The sequence below is a fragment of the Urocitellus parryii genome, chromosome 2 (assembly GCF_045843805.1).
Source record: "Urocitellus parryii isolate mUroPar1 chromosome 2, mUroPar1.hap1, whole genome shotgun sequence".
NCBI classification, from domain to species: Eukaryota; Metazoa; Chordata; class Mammalia; order Rodentia; family Sciuridae; genus Urocitellus; species Urocitellus parryii.
In genome coordinates, this window is record NC_135532.1 from 69067545 (window position 1) to 69082604 (window position 15060).

General features: G+C 37.6%; 1 protein-coding gene across 4 annotated transcripts in view; it reads right to left on the bottom strand.

Annotated features, from left to right (window-relative positions):
- Positions 1–9720: 9720 nt before the first annotated feature.
- Mycbp2 (MYC binding protein 2) overlaps positions 9721–15060 on the bottom strand; it is a 280426-nt gene continuing 275086 nt past the window's right edge. For all 4 annotated transcript variants that reach the window (XM_026407494.2, XM_026407493.2, XM_077795218.1 and 1 more), the window contains one exon: positions 9721–10534. In XM_026407494.2, the coding sequence (XP_026263279.2) occupies positions 10419–10534 (116 nt within the window). In that variant the 3' untranslated portion in view covers positions 9721–10418. The remainder of the gene's footprint in view (positions 10535–15060) is intronic.

Consider the following 15060-nt stretch of genomic DNA (forward strand, 5'->3'; position numbering starts at 1 on the left):
CTCCGTCTTCCCGCCCGAGACGTGATTCCCGCTGGAAGGGAAATTTTTGTTTTGGAGCGGAATGTGGGCGGGCTAGAGCTAATTAGATGCAGAGGAGATTATCTGCGGCTGAAACTGGAAAGTTTAGAGAGGTGGAGCAGAAACCAGAAAGGAGGGAGTGTCTCTGGAGCCCGCTGCAATCCAGCCGCGAGTTACAACCCGCAGATCAGGGTAGGTGCTGACCTGCGCACACCTCCGTGAGGCGGGCGCAGCCTTCGTGACCACGCCTGCTTTGCTCTTGGTGACCTGTGGGGTTAAATGCACGCTCTAAAAATACTGTTTACACACACACACACACACACACACACATAAAAGGTGCTTGAAAGACTGCAAGGAATACCTCAGCGTGGTGATAGGGACTTGGATTTTAGATGGTTTTTGTTTTACGAATATTTCTATTTCTCTTTTTTCCAATGTGACTTTTTTCTGCTTTCTTTTTCTCTTCTTTCCTTTTTCTTTTTCTTTTCTTTTCTTTTCTTTTCTTTTCTTTTCTTTTCTTTTCTTTTCTTTTCTTAGGGATTGAACCCAGGGGTGCTTAACCACTAAGCCACATCTCTACCACCTGTCCCCCGCCCCCATACCACCACCACCACCACCACCCTTTTTTTTTTTTTGAGACCCGGTCTCACCAAGTTACTTAGGGCCTCACTAAATTGTTGAGGCTGCTTTGAATTTGTGATCCTCCTGCCTTAGCCTCCTGAGCCTTTGAGATTACAGGCATGCACCACCACACCTGGCTCCAAAAGATTTTTTATCATCAGTTATTCTTAAAAACCATGCTTGCTTTATGAAGTAAAGAGACTCCTGAAATTTTTCAAAAACAATGAGAGAGTGTAAATAGATGACTAATTATAAGAATTAGGAGCCTTTTGTAAATCAAGACATTTTTGTAACTGCTACCTAATTGACTTGTTTTAAAAGTTTAGATTTGGGGGTATTGAGTTTTTCAAAATTAGAAATGCCCTTAGGTGCAAAATCTTAGTTTGAATTACACACCATTTCTCCATCCCTCTCAAAAAGAAAAAAGAAAAAGGAGTTTTCCATTCAAAGATGCCTTTGAACTCCTTAACCCTTGTGGGGAAAGACTGGAAGGCAGTGATTCTGAGGATCCCTCCATTTTCCCCCTTCTCCCAAGAAATTGAACTAGGAAGCCATATGTAAAATTACATTAAGATTAAATGTGGGGAAATGCTAGTGATTGTTTTTAAGGACTGGCTGTCAGATCAAGACAAACTGAGCAAACTCTCCAGCAGCATCATAAGTGGATGTACCTGAACTGCAACGTTTTATTAGGTCCCTCAGTGACTGGATTGTGAGGAACAATAGGAAGTTCTGAGAAAGGTAATGATAATTATTAGAGGAAGAAAAACAAGTCAAAAATAGGCCCCTTTTCTTGAAGCTAGGTTAGCAATATAAAGGATCACCCAACCACATTAAACCATTAATGTGGTATAACACATTAATCCTTGGATAATTAAGTTCTTTAAATAAAATGGCTTAGTATTTGTATATGACTTAATATCTAAAACAAATAGGTCAACTAGTTGTGTTATGCCAGATTCCTGAACCCCAATAGACCTCCAGGAGCAGAATCCAATGCAATCACACAAGAGTCTTCATTGCAAGCTCCAGCCTAGACTCACAACCATTCCCAACGCATGCTGATTGGAGGTTGCTAGGGGGGTTGCTATGGGTCCTCACCTAGCCTAACTGAGTCAGGGACACCTGGAGCCTCAGACCTCTCCTGTTATTTATGGACAAACAATTCAGCAGGATGGGTATGTGCTTAGGAATGCTCCGTGGTTTTTTCCAAGGACAAGGGTCATGCCCCCTTCCTTGGACAGGCTTTGCTCTGAGGTAGAGGCTGGTTTCTCAAAAATGGAGTCACATTAGTTTCTCAATTGCAGGCACATGGCAATGTTAAGCGAATATTGTGTTTTAATGGCAGAATGAATGGGACCATTTTATATTGGGAATAGTTAAGTAAATATAATCAGTATATCAAATTAATATTCAATTACACTCCAATCATAGTACCTTTTAATTTCCCCTTTAGAGTCTACCTTCCTCCTAAACAAAACAAGGACCTTGGTATACTTTACCTATTGAATACCCTCTCTTCAACCCTGCTATTGTTAAAGATTTTATTTCAGCTTAAAAAAAATAAGCTTGCACTTATTTTTTGATAAGTCAATACTTATTTACATTTACCAATTTTTTTAGTCAAGATCCATGGCATGTGGGTTGAGGAAGGGTGGCTATGGAGCAGAATCATCCATCAGGGAAGAATAATTTTATTAGTGACTCTCTAGAATTGCCAGTACACATGGCCAAAGAGCAGTCCAATAATTAGACAGCCTTATTATTGCTTTTAAATTCTCCACAGACAGTACCTCTTCCAGGGGCTGAGCATACCCCAAACACCACCTTCTTAGCATACCAGTAATCAGGATAGATTAGGTTATGTTGTGGTACAAGTTGTCCCTGGGTATCCTTGGGGGTTTGGTTCCAGGATTCCCCCTGCCCAACCAGGATACCAAAATCCTTGGATAATCAAGTCCTTTACACAAAATGGTATAGGATTTGCATATGACTTAACATATGTAAAACAAATAGGTCATCTAGTTGTAGGCATACGGCAACCTTAAAGAAATGTTAGCTACATCCTTGTTATTACTATTGGCTCTAATTCCTTAAAGAAGGACAGAAGTGATTGTTTCAATGCTAGGCCTTCTCAGCCTCACAAGTTGTGACTTTTCTCTCTTGTTGGCCTAAGCTAAACCAAAGGGAAACTAACATATGCAGAAAATGTTCTTACCTAAGCCTTTGGTTTTGTCCCTTGAAAACTAATAACCCAGGCAAATACTAGACATGACTTTTTCCTGGGCTTGGCACTCATTATGAGACACATCACACTAGCTGAAAATGGTTCATATTTAGCCTTGCAGATAGATTTCAAATTGTTTGCACTATTCCCCTCTCCCAATATAGATGGTTTCCCACACTCTGCCATTGTAACCAAACATCCCTGAGTAGCCCCAGTGATAACACTACCTGCCAAGGATATTTGATCCACTGAAAGAGGGATTTATTAGACAGACTATTTTTTTTTTAGGTGCAAACAAAATGTGTTTCTCAATTATTTTCATCCATGACCTTTACTTTGCCCTAAGAGTAAGTGATATTAAACTCACATTTTTAAGTATGTTTTCCAAAGCAGGTTTAAGGGACCTCAGCCCTGTCATGTCCACAGATGCTAATTAGTTGTATTCATACTGGTTAGAATTGAGTCCAGAAGAGGCAAACTCTAGTTGTCTATTTCTCAAATGTATCCCAGTGTGGGGAGCCATTCTCACATGTGACTGGGCAACTCCCAGTTTGGGTCTGAGGCGCTCTGGCTAAACTGTGTTGGAGCTTTCCCCGACCCTCTCCTGGTGCGAGAGCCTGTCCATATGGGGGTTTGACTGACCACTGACCCCGGGGGCCAATCACTGACCCTGACCTTAGAGTGCAGTCCTCCTCAACCTTCGTTGGATGGAATTCTCCCCTGAATTTGTTCCCCAATAAAAGGCTACTCCCTGGCGTGCTCCCTCTCTCTCTCTCCTGCTAGCCCTGAGTAATCCTTGCTGCCCTGCCTGGTGGTTCGAGGTGGGAGCCAGAGGGGGAACCGTCTTGGACCTGGTCATAGAAAAAGGTAACTGAGTCTGTGTGTTTATTTCGATCTCACTAGTTAACTTTTATGCCAAGAACCTCATTAATGAAACCAGTGCGCTGGTCGCATGGTGGAATTCCCAGGTCATTCCACAATGGCAGATATATAGTTATTTTTCATTCAGGCACCAAGTTGTGCCTAGGTTTTGAATATCCATGGGCACAGACTTTATTTACAAGGCATAGAAATCTTCAGTTTTAATCAGAGCTATTCTTTACAAGTGGGCATTCTCAGAGCTCATTCATTTATCCCAATGATAATTAATACCTTCTCCTATAATTCTGTCAATTTTTCTTATTTCCTATTCATATGAGAGCATTTTGAAATTAAACATCATGTACAATGCTACATTGAGTTCCTAATTGCCCCTTTTACCTGCCTGATAGATCTCATTCTTTGATATAAAATATGCTATTTGCCATATTTAATTCCCGTGTTCTTTCTTGCCCTATCTTGACTGTAGCTGTGAGATTGTGCTTCTCTATATTACAATATCCAAGTCACATATTTATGTGTGCTACATGTAGTGGTGTCCAATATTGGGTGCATCTTTCCGTTAGTGCCCTGACAAATTTCTAGACCCCTTCTAACTGTGAGGTCACTGCCGTGAGGTCTTTTACCAATGTGTTGGGCCATTAGGTTTCTTGCTAAACAATCTAGGTAGAGGGAACATTTCATTTTTATCAGCCTTCTGGTATCATATGCCATGTTCCATTAAATCAAAGCTTTTGTGTTGACACCACGTTATTCATCACCAGACACCTAATCATTTGTTCCCACTTCAGTAACTGAGAGAGGTTCGTGACTGATTGAGCTGATGGGTCTTGGAAGGCTGTTTGGTGCTTCTTGTTCATCTTCATGAAGTACTGACTGGAGTATGTCTTCTCACTCAAAGCATTCAATACTTCACTCTTTATAACATCAAACAAAAATTTTTAGACTTATCATTTAAGCTTATGTATAACCATGCTCTTTCCCTGAGTCATCTTTTATAACTTTTCTTTTACGAAGGTATCATTTATAAGCAGTGAAGTACATAAATCTTAGATATATAGTGTGATGGATTTCTGTATGTGTGCACTTGTGAAACCACTGTCCTGTTCAGGATATAAAATGTTAAAGTGACTTATTGCAGTGCCTTCTCAAAAGTAAACACTGTTCTGAAATCTATCACCACAGATTTGTTTTTACCTGCGGGAGTAAGAAGTTCTGGTATGCAATTATGAAAAATTGCATAGTAGTACAAAATTGCATAGTAGTACAGTAGTGTGACTGTAGCTAATAAGGATATACTACGTAGTTTTAAAGTTAGAAGATATTGAATATTTTGCTATAAAATGATAAAATTTGGGGAGTTAGATATTCTTAACATTACAAAGCACATACATGCGTCAAAACATCACAAGTTACCCTATTTATAAATAAAATTTTTATATTTTTATATATCAGGTAAAATTTAATTTAAAAATAAAATGATAAAATCAAACTGTGGAGGATAAGATTCTAGGCCAGTACTCTTCATTACAAATATATGCAAGGCACATACTTAAAATTTTCTGGAAGCCACAATAAAGTTAAAAGGAACAGGTAAGATCTATTTTATTAATTTATTCTACTTAACCCAGTGTATCCAAAATATTATTTCTATGTGTAATCAGTTTAAAAATTATTGAAATTTTTTTCAGTCTTTTTCTGTGAGACTTGTTTGCCTCACCAAAAAAAAAAAAAAAAAAGAAAAGAAAAAAGGATAGCAACAGTTCATAGGTTTGTGGGAGATGAAAGTATGATCAGGTGCAGGAAGCCCCTTGTATGATTCCTATTGCTACAGTAAAAAATTACCATAGGCTTGGTGGCTTAAAAAAAAAAAAAACAACTAATTTTTGTGCAGCTTTAGAGATCAGAAATCCAAAATGGAATAAAATCAAGGTATCAGCAGAACTGTATTCCTTCTGGCTCAGGGGAGAATCTGTTTTCTTGCCCCTTCCAGCTTCTGGAGGTCATCAGTCTTTTCAGGCACCTGGCCCCTTCCTTCATCTTCAAAACCAGCAGCGTAGGGGCTGGGGTTGTGGCTCAGAGGTAGAGCGCTCACCTAGTGAGTGTGAGGCGCTGGGTTCGATCCTCAGCACCACATACAAATAAATAAATAAATAAAGGTATTTTTTCTGACTACAACTAAACAACAACAACAACAAAAACTCAACAGTGTAGCACCTGGCCTCTGATCCTCTACTTCCCTTACTCTGACCCCCTTTCCTCCTCTTTCCCCGTATTAGAACCCTTCTGATTACATTGGGCCTGCTGTGTTAATCCAATCTAATCTCATTTTAAGGTCTGCGTCCTTAATCACATCTGTAAAGTCCCTTTTGTCACACAGGGTAATAACATCTTCATACATCCTGGGAATTAAGACACAGGAAGATTTGGGGAGGCCATTACACTGCCATACCTATATAGTGCTTGGCTACAGTAAGCCCCTCAGTAAATGTTTCTTCTTTTTTTTTTTTTAATAAAACCTTGACTGTAATTCTTAGTGACATTGTATCACTGACATATTTCTGTGTCACTAGTGCATAGTGCTGCACATATTAACTAACTCATACAGTCCATTCAAGCACCTTCAAGTGGGAAAATCATGGTTACTAAGCAATGGGGAACACAGATCCTACCCTCATTAGAGTGCAAGCCTAGAAGAGCACTCAAATATTCATAAAACTTAGGAGGCAAAAGCTACTCACACCTCCGAGGAACACATCAGCACCTTAGTTCTCACCACACTCTCTTCCTGGAATTCTCCTTCACACCTTTCTTGTCAAAACGCATCTTTTTTCTTGAGGAGTTGGACATGCTGTAACTGAACATGTTTCTTGGGCTCATTTTGCTTAGAAACTTACTGTGAAGTTGCAACTATATTGAGACTGCAGGGTTACTTTCTGGACAGTTATCCCCAACCCTGACTTTCTTTCATAATTTCTCCTGTGACTCCCTCCAGTATTTGTTTTCACAGTGTAGCTAATTTCCCTGTGCTACCTGAGGTCATTTGTGAACTCCTCAGGTAAGCCATTTAAATCATACTATCCTCATGTGTCAGGCCCTCTAGGAGGGAGATACCTACATGAAGTTAGAAGTTAGAATCTGTTGGGAGGAAAGCCTGTGAAAGAGTGTAGGCTGAGAGAGCTGGAAGGAAGAGATTTCAGGTGATGCAGATTCATGAAAGGAGAGGGATACAGGAAGAATCTCAGGTTGGAAAGGTCCCTGGCAATAATGAAGCTCTGAGCAGTTTTCTGCCAGCCCAAGTACTGTTGCAAAGATTGACTATAAAGATCAATCTGAGTGCTTGGACATAAATTGACAGGCCCTAGAATGCTGGCCATGTTCTGTTGGCTGGAGCTGCCCTAGAAGACTGTGGTTTTGGCCCATGTTGGGTTGGATACCACAGGTGCTGCAGTTGAAGGCTGTGTGGAACTACTCTCCCCAAGGTGGGGGCTCACCTAAACTGGAGCTCTGAGCTGCACTGCTCCCAACTAAACTGACCACTTTTGTGGGCAAATATTATCTTGTCCTCTTTGCAACCGTGTTCATACAGATGTCCAGTAACTTTCATAAATTCTTTTCAGAACCATCAGTAAGTAATTGCATCATGTGGCAGAAAAAGTTTGGACTTTAGAGACTGAAAGTTCTAGATGTACATTTTAGAATTTTTTTTTTTTTTTAGCCACAACAGTATGAATCTAGTACAAGTCATTTAAATTCTGTAAATAGCTAAATGAGATTAATAATACTTTACTTCTGGAGTTGTTGGGAGGACTACATAAAAAGCTTAATTCAGTGTCTGCAATCTGAGAGATGTTAAGTAAATGTTCTCTCCTTTGCTCTTCTCATTTAAATACTATTTTATTGTGGGATAAAGTACTTGGTAAATACATTTCCATTTGATTTGGATTTGGTATTATTTCTAACCAAAATAAGTGGCTTACTCAAGGTCACACAGGCACAAAAAGGGGCAGAGTCAGGGCTTGCTTCAATCCCAGCACTTTTCATGTGCTATTGGCAGTTTTCAGGAAAATGAGCTGTAATGTTCCATCAAACAGTGACCATCAGAAACACAAGAGTCTGGGTCTAGATGGAATATGGTGACACAGTAGGCAGGGAGAGCTGCTGAGGTTGAAAAATCTGAAAAAGGCAGCAAATTAGTAAAACGCTGAGTAAAGTGTGAATAGAAAGTACTGCATATATTTTATCAAATAAGCTTATTTATAGAATACGATCTTAGACCAGAAAACTGTTTTTAAAAAAATTGCATTTACTATGCTTGAAAATATAACCGGTGAAGTTTCTGTCCAGAAAGATTCACTAACCCTTCCTATTATGGTTCTACTGCTTCCTGCCTGGTATATTACACAGAACATTTAAAGGATGATCTTTGTGCACAAGATGCTTTAACCAAATGCCTGCCAGTCATCCCTTTCTGTGCTTTGTTGTAGTTTATTCCTAAAATGTTTAAGTTTGCTATTTTTGAAATACTAAGGATCGTATAATTAAAGATGGATTCCTCATAAATTAAGATAAGTTCAAGTCCTTGTGAGTACACATTGTAGAACTTAGTTGCTTTCCCTCCTTTTATTACTAGAACTTTACTATGCATCTCAGTAGTTTCCTGGTTTCCCCCACCCTCATTACCTGGAGCTTATCAATTTATCAGCAAAGTCAGTGTAGATGAAATGGTATTCCTTACAGTTCCCAACTGTCCATTAAGTCTTTTGTTTGGGTGGCATTCTCATGGTTAGTTTCATTCCTATGGACTTGAGTTTAAGTCAAATATACTTATCATCACAGGCTTACCTCATTCTCTCCTTATTTTCCTTGGGACTCTTACCTATTTTGCGTTTCTTAGAAACATGTTAAATCAACACTGCACACTGTTCTCTAATCACATTTTATATTTCTCCACCTAGCACTTTTTTCTCATGCCACTTTTCACACCTTTGTTCCTTGAAATGCTATTTGCTCTTTAAGATGGAGTTCCAATGGTCTCTTGGTTGCCACTCTCCCAACTACAAAACCAACCAAACAATAATAATTTTGTCTTTGGTTTGGATATTTTTATGAAATGTATTACAACATTCTATAAAATAGTTATCTGAGCTCAGATCTGATCTTTTTTTTTTGTATTTTAATTTCTTTAAGACAAAGATTGTTTTAAACTTCTCACAAATGCTTACTAAAAATGTTATTAAATTTGACAATTATTTCTATATTGACAAATTAATTTCTGTATTTCCAATAATGGGAATTTAGAATAAAATAAATTCGTGAGTCTCATGAAATAAATATCATCTGATTTAGGATAGAATGTAAATCAATAATTTGGCAATTTCATGACTCTAATGGAAGGAAAGATAAAGAAAAAAAAAGATCCACCTAAACACATTACTAGTATATAGAAGATAAAAGACTGAGGCAGTGGCACACACCTATATCTCAGCCACTCAGGAGGCTGAGGCAGGGGGATCAGGCCAGCCTTAGTGAGAACCTCTCTCTCTCTCTCTCTCTCACACACACACACACACACACACACACACACACACAAACAAACACACACAAAAGCTGGGGATGGAGTTTAGTGGTAAAGCACTGGTTCAATCCCCAGTGCCACAGAAAAGAACAAAAAAAAGCTACTAATTAAGAAGATAGCAGTTGATTGATTCCCTAAGTATTTTCCTGTCTTTGATATGTGTTTATGAAAAGATATACATACACACACACCATGATCTATGCAGTATTTAAGATTCCAGCATAGTGCTTCATTATTACTCTTATATTCCCTAATAATCAGTTCTGAGAATCATAATTAGGCCATGTTAATAATTTCTTTCCAAAAAGCTTAAATGGAATTTAAGACTTTGAAGCTATTTAAATTTTGATTCTCAAACAAACAACACCTTACACAAATATTAGACTTTATCACTGTATAAAAATGTACAGTGGCTTTATTGACATGTACATTCCAATATGTTTACAGCTGCAAGATAATGAGGCACACTCAGTATTGCACTTCATTAAAATTTCAGGCTCAAACTTAACCTAGAAGTTTAAATGAAACTGCATTTGTAATTTAGTAATTCTTATACAGGACAAACATTGATATCTTTATATACAGTGTGATACTTATTACATTTATATGCCGTCCTAACACAATTTTTTTTTTTAAATAACAGTCTAGGAAATAAACCAGAATATTCCTCTTTTTATCCCCACCCGTGATGCAATTGTACAGGATTACAAAAAGGCAGTATACAATAAACAATGATTATTTTTCTTTTTTGCTTGAAAGCCGGCATCATTCTTAGTCCATGGGTATGGCAATTCTTTTATATCAATTATCTATAAATGTCCAATGCTTCACAGGCCAAAGACGGTAATGGCCACATGCAAACACCTCACAAATTTGATGTCTTGGTTCAAAAGAAGATAAACCAAAATAACGGGGAAACTTTCCATAGCAAGAATTATGTACATGGTATTTGGCATCCTTCTTGCACCGTGAATAGTTCATTTTCATGGATGTAAAAATGGTCCCGTCCTTATCCTGAGCAAAGTTTAAACTTCACTGTATCCTCTTGGTGGATGAAGGCAACTTTTCTCTCTATAGATAAAGGATCTGAGTGTTCTAAAAAGTGTGAGCATTTCTGCACACTCCACACCCCAGAGCAAACTCTTCCCCAGTGGGTGGATGAACAACATGGAGTGGACATTCAGTTCCTTCTAACTGTTTGCCTTTGGGACCTGTATCAATTTTAAAGGAGACAAAGGAATTTAATGTTTTTAAAACACACACAACTTCACATAAATAGGAATCATTGATAAGTTATTCAACAAAATAGCATGACCATGGTAATAAAATATAAAATTATTTTCTTCTGATCACAAAATAAAAATGTTCACTATAAAAACTTCAACATAACCGATACAAATAACAAAGAAAGTGACATAGTTCCTACATACAACATCCTGCCTTAAGAGAACCATTATAAGCTTACAGGTCTTTTTCTAGTAATAGATCAATCAGATATGTCATTTTAAATCTGCAATGTGCAAAAATGGTCACAAACATCCCTCAATTTAAACTGGCAGAAAATTATTCTGGATGAGAAAATATGGAGGACTTTGGTGCAGGATGTTTGTCTATAAATAAAAACAAACCTAATATACGTTAATAATAAGCCATGCTATTATTACCCTACCTTCACGGAAGAGAAAGGGAACATTTATCAGTGGGAAGACTGACTATTACTGTTATTTTTAAAAAGTACCTGAACAGAGATTAGTAGGAAAGTGAAAATTAATCAACTTAAAATATGAACATTAAAATAACAAAATATCATAATCTAGAAAAAACAGTTTCGGGAAGATAAAAATTTGTAGATAATAACCAAATAAAGTAGGCCTATAAAGATGTAAAAAAAACCCCAAAACTTATACTCTTTTATTTTTTAAAAGAAATTTTTTATGCTAATGTGTTTCATGTTATGTGTTTCATATCATTTAAAAAGCACTTTAGCCTCTTTACAAACAAGGAGTAACACAGATTGTGCTTATACTCAATTGCAGATTACCCACTAAAACAGACAGGAACTACACATTAGTTTTCTACAGATACTTTTTTCAATCAATAAATGTAAATTCTGACTTTGCTTAAGAGAAATATATCATGTGTGTGGATGAACTGAGTTTATTCAGATCAATGGGGATTTAATTCAATTTACCTCTCTGGGGTTTAAAAGATTCTCTACTGTGAAAACAGTAAAGGAAACAATAAGAGGTAAAAGGCTGGAGTTTATGAAGCTTTTAACTTGGCACAGTAGAAGCATGAAATTAATATTAGCTGTTATTACTATTACTGAACAACAACAAACTGAGGTCTGTTTCAGGTGAATAAAAAGTAAGTTCCATACAAGAGTAACACCAAGGAATGGGGTGGATAGAAAAGTGAAGATAGCTAATCTCAGAAACAGAGGTCAACTGCTGGTTTGAGCTAACATGAAAGAGTAGTAGCTGAGCTGATTCAAGTGCAGGCATAGACCTGGAATGGGTCAATGTGGGAGACTCCAGGACTGGCTAGCAAGTTAATTATGCCTGCATTTAATTATAAAGGAGAGTAGATCTCCTGTCCCAAATTACAATGCATACTGGTGTCTCCCCCATGAATGGGTAGGGCAGTGTGCAGGAGGGGTACACCCTGTGGCATATCTAGTTCAGGTAGCACTGCTATCTGTGGTGGCTCATGCAAACTGCAGTACTTGAGTTTCTTCAGGGAAAAAAGAAGGCATTCACTCAGCAAACACTGATGAAGTCACTAGCGTGTGAATGGTGTGTTAGGTGCTTGGGATGTTGAGATGAACAAGTACATGATTCCTGTCTTCAGGGAGTTCATAATGGACCACAATGTAAGAAATAATAATAGTAAAAGTAAAGACAAAACAAAAGCACCTGCAAACATATGAGTGATTACTATTGAGACATTGTTATCGTCTATCAATTCTCTACTAGTCACAAAAATCCAAATCTCTTATCCTCATTTTTCAGATAATTATATACACTGAATCAAAGGAACTTATTTTTTCTGATTATTAGATCCCTCATCTTTAAAGTAGGCATAGCAAATATCTAACTTAAAGGTTACTGGGAAGATTAAGAAGTATCCTGGCACCAAAAAGGCGATCAATAAATATTTTAGAAAAGTAATGAATAGACAGAGGGATTGTGTCATAGTCTTCATTCTTCTGTGGCCCCAAAATTCATATATTGAAACCTAAATACCAATGTGATGGTATTATGAGGTAGGGCTTTGGGAAAGGATATAGTCATGAGGGTGGACCCTGTGACTGGGATTAGTTCCCTTATAAATAGACTCCTAATCCTTTCCACCTTGTGATGATATAGCAAGAAGGTGCTGTGCGTGAACCCTGGTCAGACACCAAGTCTGACAGCACCTTAGTATTAGACTTCTCAGACTCCAGAACTGTTAGAAATATATTTCTGTTGTTATTCCACTACTTAGTTTGTGGCATTTTGTTACAGCAGCCCAAATGGACTGAAACAGATTATCTACTCCAATTTCTTAATTTCTACTCTTGTCCTCATCCATACATCAAATCAAGATTAGAATTTAGTTGCAAGTGGTTGAGAGAATGCTCCTCCTGTCCTTGTCCTTCTGAGTAAACTGTCTATGACCATCTTCCCTATTGATATCACTGTGGGCTTTCCTTTAATTCTGTTCATTCTTTAAATGAATAGATGAATTAGGGGTATGTGTGAGGCTAGTACAAATCTCCATCTAAGTTTATGACCTGAGATCAAGTAACTACTTCCCCAGGCCTCAATTTTCTATTTGTGACCATGGAGAAAATACCATCTACCTTATAGATTAAAAGTAAAATATGTATGTGGAAATGCCCTGAATCACTGTTAGCTCCTTCCTTCTGCCTCTCCTTAACTCCTCTGCTGCCTCACTTCTGTGATTCACCACTGTTTAAAGGACTTGATCATGTGAACATACAAGGGGACGTCTTGCCTTTGGCAAAAAGTAGCTATACTCAAAAAAGCCCTATTTATTTTTAAATAGGTAATATAATTCTCATGGATTAAAATCAAAATCTTAAAAGAAAAACAAAATATTAAAAATCATTTATAATCAGAAGTCACCTCTCTACTCCTATCTCTATCACCACCTTACTCTTGCTTTTCTCAACAGTTTAATCAATATTATTGGTTTCTTATGAATTTTCCAGTGTTTCTTTATGCATCTATAAATAAATTTTTTCATTTCTGCTTTCTTAAAAAAGTAGCAGACTATATATATTGATCTGTAATTTGCTTTTTTAACTTACACTATCTGCTACAGATCTTTTCACATCAGTACAAAGAAACACCGTTCTTCTTTTTAAAATGATGTACAGTATTTAGTATTAATAGCTCCCTCAATGGATACTAGTATTATTCACAGATTTTTATTGTTAAAAGCAATGCTGTAGCTGGGTGCGGTGGCACATGCTTGTAATCCTAGAGGCTTGGGAGGCTGAGACAGGAGGATTACAAGTTCAAAGCCAGCCTCAGCAAAAGTGGGGTGCTAATCAACTCAGTGAGACCCTGACTCTGAATAAAATACAAAATAGGGCTGGCTGGGGATGTGGTTCAGTAGCCAAGTGCCCCCGAGTTCAATCCTTGATTATCCCCCACCAAAAAAAAAAAAAAAAAAAGCAATGAATAACCTTACGCTTTTGTATTTTGTTATTTTCTTTACATGCACAGGTGTATCACAGAATTGGGATTGCTTAAGACTAATGGCACTGGTAAATCTCAGGGGCACTATCAAACTACTTTCCATGGGGGCCTAAGATTTGATGGGATGGTATGCTTCCCAGATCTAACAGCACAATATATTGTGTTCTATACTTATAGTTTCACTAATTGCAGATATATCTAATTAAAAATTCTTTTCTTGGTTCCATTTACCTCTCCTTCTACTTCTCTCGATTCCAGCAAGCCTGGTATTCCACCTCAGAGTGATCACTGCCTCCCTACCTCTTTAGATCTTTTTCAGACTCTTTTGGTTTCAGTGTTTTCCTTTCCTCTGTCTGAATGTATACATAATCATTTTCCTCTATTTTTAGTGGCTTCTTTTTATTCCCTTGGCTTTCTGATGCTCACCAGGGTAAACATCCCCAATTCTCAGCCACTCTTAAGGCAAATTACTTATCCAATTTATAATGCTGGTTCCAGTTTAAAAAAAAAAATCACAAAACCCTTTTATGTGGCTCCATAATGAATTTAGAATATCAAACTTCACATAGCTCTTAAAGGCTCATCAACAATCTTCTTTTTTTTTTTATGGGGTCAGGGGGTACTGGGGATTGAACTCACAGGCAGTCAACCACTGAGCCACATCCCCAGCCCTATTTTGTATTTTATTTAGAGACAGGGTCTCACTGAGTTGCTTATATTATAAATAGAGACAGGGTTTTGCTGAGTTGCTTACAGCCTCGCTAAGTTACTGAAGCTGGCTTTGTAACCTTTGAACCTCCAACCTCAGCCTCCCAAACTGTTGGATTACAGGTGTGTGCCACTGTGCCTGGTGACAATCTTTTTACTAATCCGTGGTAGACTTCATTCTCATATTCAGAGATCTGCTCCATTAAGCTCCTCGCTCCTCACTTTTGATGAGGACCTTATCTTTTCTACTTTACTCAGGAAGTGCTCTTCTTATAAGGTTGAGGTATTTATTCTGTTTGAGTTTCCATCATTTGAAATAG